Source organism: Numenius arquata, chromosome 4, assembly GCF_964106895.1.
Source record: "Numenius arquata chromosome 4, bNumArq3.hap1.1, whole genome shotgun sequence".
Lineage (NCBI taxonomy): Eukaryota > Metazoa > Chordata > Aves > Charadriiformes > Scolopacidae > Numenius > Numenius arquata.
The window spans coordinates 2,544,869-2,548,914 of NC_133579.1; the positions used below are offsets into that span (position 1 = coordinate 2,544,869).

Genomic DNA, 4,046 nt, shown 5'->3' on the forward strand with positions numbered 1-4,046 from the left:
CCTTCTCTCTGCTGTTTCTATGCCTCCAGTCCCTCCCCTGTCATTTGCCCCTTACATTTTTATCCGATTATCAAATATCTGGCAAAGGAGCACTTGGCAAGACCCAGAGCCATTCAGTCACCCAAGGGCCAGGGGGGCTGAAGGCATAATGAGAGATTCCTCGCTAATTTCCCAGCAGTGCTGTCTTTGGAAGGCCTTGATGCCACCCGTGTTCCCCGTGCCCCGCGTTTCCCGATGCCGGGAACAGCTGGTTTGTGCCTTTGGGAAGGTGGGTTCCGTACGCGGTTTGGAAACAGGGATGAAGCACAACTCGGCTGCGCTCCAGCGTGACAGCTTCAGCCTTAAAACTGGCCTTGGAGCGTAGAGAAAGAGAAAAATAAAAAGTGAATTTAAAAGTCATGGGGTACCACCTGAAAAGCGCTCTCCTTTCGCCCACTTGTTGCCGGCGCGGGCAGGCAGAGCAGCCACCCCCTCCGGCAACCAGGGGCGGGCACAGGGAGTCCTCCCCCCGGGGGGGACACACGCCTGCTCCCGGGGGAGAGGTCCGTCCGTCCGTCCGTCTGTCTGTCCGTCCGTCCACCCACCCGGGGCGCGCACCTGCCCGGGGGCGGTCCTCCGGCAACCAGAGGCGGGCACACGGAGTCCACCCCCCCGGGGGGACACCTTCCTGCTCCTAGGGGAGAGGTGTCCGTCCGTCTGTCCCTCCGTCCACCCACCCACGGCCGCAGCCCCCCGCCCGCCCGCCCGCCCACGGGGCGCGCACTTGCCCAGCGGCGAGGGGGGTGGGGGGGCGGTCCTGCGGCAACCAGGGGCGGGCAGAGGGACTTCTCCCCCCGGGGGGGGGGGGACACCCGCCTTCTCCCGGAGGACAGGTCCGTCCGTCCGTCCTTCTGTCCGTCCACCCACCCGGGGCGCGCACCTGCCCGGCGGCGGGGGGTGGGGGGCGGTCCTCCGGCAACCGGGGGCGGGCACAGGGAGTCCTAGCCCCCCGGGGGGGGGGGGGGACACGACACCCGCCTGCTCCCGGGGGACACGTCGATCGGTCCGTCCGTCCGTCCGTCCGTCCACCCACCCGGGGCGCGCACCTGCCCGGCGGCGGCGAGGGGGTGTGTGGACGGACGGGCGGTCCTTCGGCAACCAGGGGCGGGCACAGGGAATCCTCCCCCCGGGGGGGACACACGGCTGCTCCCGGGGGAGAGGTCTATCGGTCGGTTCGTCCCTCCGTCCGTCCACCCACCCGGGGCGCGCACCTGCCCGGCGGCAGAGGAGGCGGGGGGGGGGGGGGGGGCGGTGGCGGCGGCGGCCCGGGCCGGGGGCGGTGCCGGTGGCGGGGGGCGGAGGGGCGGGCAGGGAGGAGCGGGGGGCGGGCGCCGTTCGCCGCCGCCGCCGCCGCGGGGCTGCGGCTGGGCTGGGCTGGGCGCGGGCGGGCGAGCGGCCGGCGGAGCGCTCGCAGTCGCGGGGATCGCCGGGTCGGGCGGCCGGTCGGTCGGTCGGCGGGCGGGAAGGGGAAGAAGGGGAAGGAAGGGGAAGAAGGGAAGGCGGGCGGGAGGCGGCGGCGGCAGCGCCGCGCTCGCCCCGCTGCCCTGGATGACGGGCGGCCGGTTCGACTTCGACGATGGCGGCACCTACTGCGGCGGCTGGGAGGACGGGAAAGCCCACGGGCACGGCATCTGCACCGGGCCCAAGGGGCAGGGCGAGTACGCCGGCTCCTGGTCCCACGGCTTCGAGGTGGCGGGCGGCTACACCTGGCCCAGCGGCAACACCTACCTGGGCTACTGGGCGCAGGGCAAGCGCCACGGGCTGGGCGTGGAGACGAAGGGCAGGTGGATGTACCGCGGCGAGTGGTCCCACGGCTTCAAGGGGCGCTACGGGGTGCGGCAGAGCCTCAGCACGCCGGCCCGCTACGAGGGCACCTGGAGCAACGGGCTGCAGGACGGATACGGCGTCGAGACCTACGGGGACGGAGGTGAGCGCCGGCGGGGGGCGCCCCAAGGGCGGCGGCGGGTAGCGGGGGGGGGGGGGGACGCGCCTGCGTGGGGCGCGCTCGCCGCGGGCAGGGCCCTTCCCTCAGCCCGGCGGCCCCTCAGCGCCGAGGGGGGTCTCCCCGCCTTCCCCCTGCCCCGGCTCCCGGCCGGGAGGCGCCTTCCTTAGCCCGACCGGCCTGAGGGGAGGCTCCTTCCTCAGCCCGACCCGCCTGAGGGGAGGCCCCCGCTTGGCGGCCCCGGGAGCGCCACAGGTGGCCCGGCCGCCCTGAGGGAGCCGCCCGGCCCCAGCCCCGGCCCAGCGGGGAGGCGGGTCGGGCTCCGGAGCTGCCGGGCCGGTCGCTTTCTCCCGGCCAGCTGGTGGAAAATCCGCATTACGGCTGCCTGCGGGCGGCTTTCCTCTCTCCCCGCCGAGGCGGCCGCCGGGATCCACACACACACACACACACACACACCCCCCGCCTCTCCCGCTCCCCGCCCGCCGTAACGATGAACCGGGGGCCGGCAGCGGCCGCCCGGGAGGGGTCAGCGGGCGGGCAAGCTCCCTTCGCTCCGGTTTGGTGGTAAAAAGGGCGAAAACTGAGTAAGGCGGCCCTGGTGCCGTGTCACTTCGGTGGCAGGGGGAGCTTTATTCACTTCACGGGCTCGGCTCGTAAACAGGAGGCTTGGAGGGGACGAGGGTGGGCAGGCAGCGCGCCGAAAATCCATGGAACTTGGGTCCACCCTCGTGTCGTGGAATCATAGGATGGTTTGGGTTGGAAGGGACCTTAAAGATCATCCAGTTCCAACCCCCCTGCCCTGGGCAGGGACACCTCCCACCAGACCAGGTTGCTCAAAGCCCCATCCAACCTGGTCTGGAACTCGTATTTCGTTAAAACACGGTATGGTTTTAAGCACGCTGCTCTGAAGTACAGGCTGTGGTGTGAAATGACACAGGCCTGCCTCTCGCACGCTTCCCCGTGGAAAAACGGAGCGTTTTGGGGGCTGAGCTCCTTTCCTGGTAAGTGTGGGGAGAGGACTGGGGGCTCTGCCCTCGCCTGGGAGCCGTCAAGAAGTCAGGGTTCACTATGGTCACTCCGGACCGGAGCTTACTGGAGTGGTCGGTTACCGTTACCGTACCACTGTCGCTTCACGCGCTGTACCCACCACAAAAAAAAACCCCACACCTGATGTTTTTGATGTTTTTGAGTTCCTCTTCTGCTGCTGTAATGTCATCATCAGTGGAAGTGCCACCTGCAGCTTCTGCAGAGTTGCTCTGCAGCTTGGCTTCTTCCATTGTGACAGGAAAAACTAGTCTCGGTTTTAGGACCAGAGAGTTGTTGGGTTTGATGCCTTTTACAAAAATGCTGCAAGATCCAGAATTTACCAAAATCAGAGGGAACGTTCACGCGATGCGACCAAAGGAGTAACTCGCGTATCGCATCTCTCGCTTCATGCTGTTGCTGGTTTCTTCAAGGAATTTTGGTCAGACATTTATGGTGAAACTTGAAGAATCCTGTCAGAGAAAATAGGTATTTTTGTATGAAGCAGAAGAAGAGACATTTACAGTTGGGGGTCCTTTTTTTTTTTTTTTTTTTTTTTTTTCCTTTCCGAAGACAAAATGTAGCGAGTTGGGTAAGATTCATTTCCTTCAGAAAATGAAATACACTGTGGGGTTTTGTACCTTGAACTCTTTTAATCCCTCTTGTTTATACGTATTTGGAGCTGCCTGAAAATTGTTTCCTGGTGTGGAAAGTTCTGATGCTCAAAGACAGCCGAGATGTGTGTTTGAGGATTTAGAAGGAAAAAAAAACAAAAAAAACCCCACAATAAACCCAAACCAGCACCCCTTCCAAAAAAAAAAAAAAAAACCAAAAACCTAAGAGATAAGAATTTTAGTTTCACTTTCACCACACAATAGACTGTTCCATTTTTATTGTATTTGTTTTGGGTGGTAAATTAGAAGCTGAAGAATAAGTGGCCTTTTTTTTTTTTTTTTTTTTTTTTTAATTCCCAGAAAAGTAAATTGCCATTCCGGTAAACCTAGAAGTGATTTTGCTCAAGCTAAAGTTCCTTTTATCTTTT

At 63.1% G+C, this 4,046-nt stretch overlaps 1 protein-coding gene across 1 annotated transcript in view; it reads left to right on the top strand.

Annotated features, from left to right (window-relative positions):
- The first annotated feature begins 1,550 nt into the window (after nucleotides 1-1,550).
- The window catches only part of JPH1 (junctophilin 1), an 88,971-nt gene continuing 86,475 nt past the window's right edge, over nucleotides 1,551-4,046 (top strand). Inside the window, exon 1 of the mRNA XM_074146126.1 lies at nucleotides 1,551-1,966. Within this exon, the coding sequence (XP_074002227.1) occupies nucleotides 1,588-1,966 (379 nt within the window). The 5' untranslated portion in view covers nucleotides 1,551-1,587. The remainder of the gene's footprint in view (nucleotides 1,967-4,046) is intronic.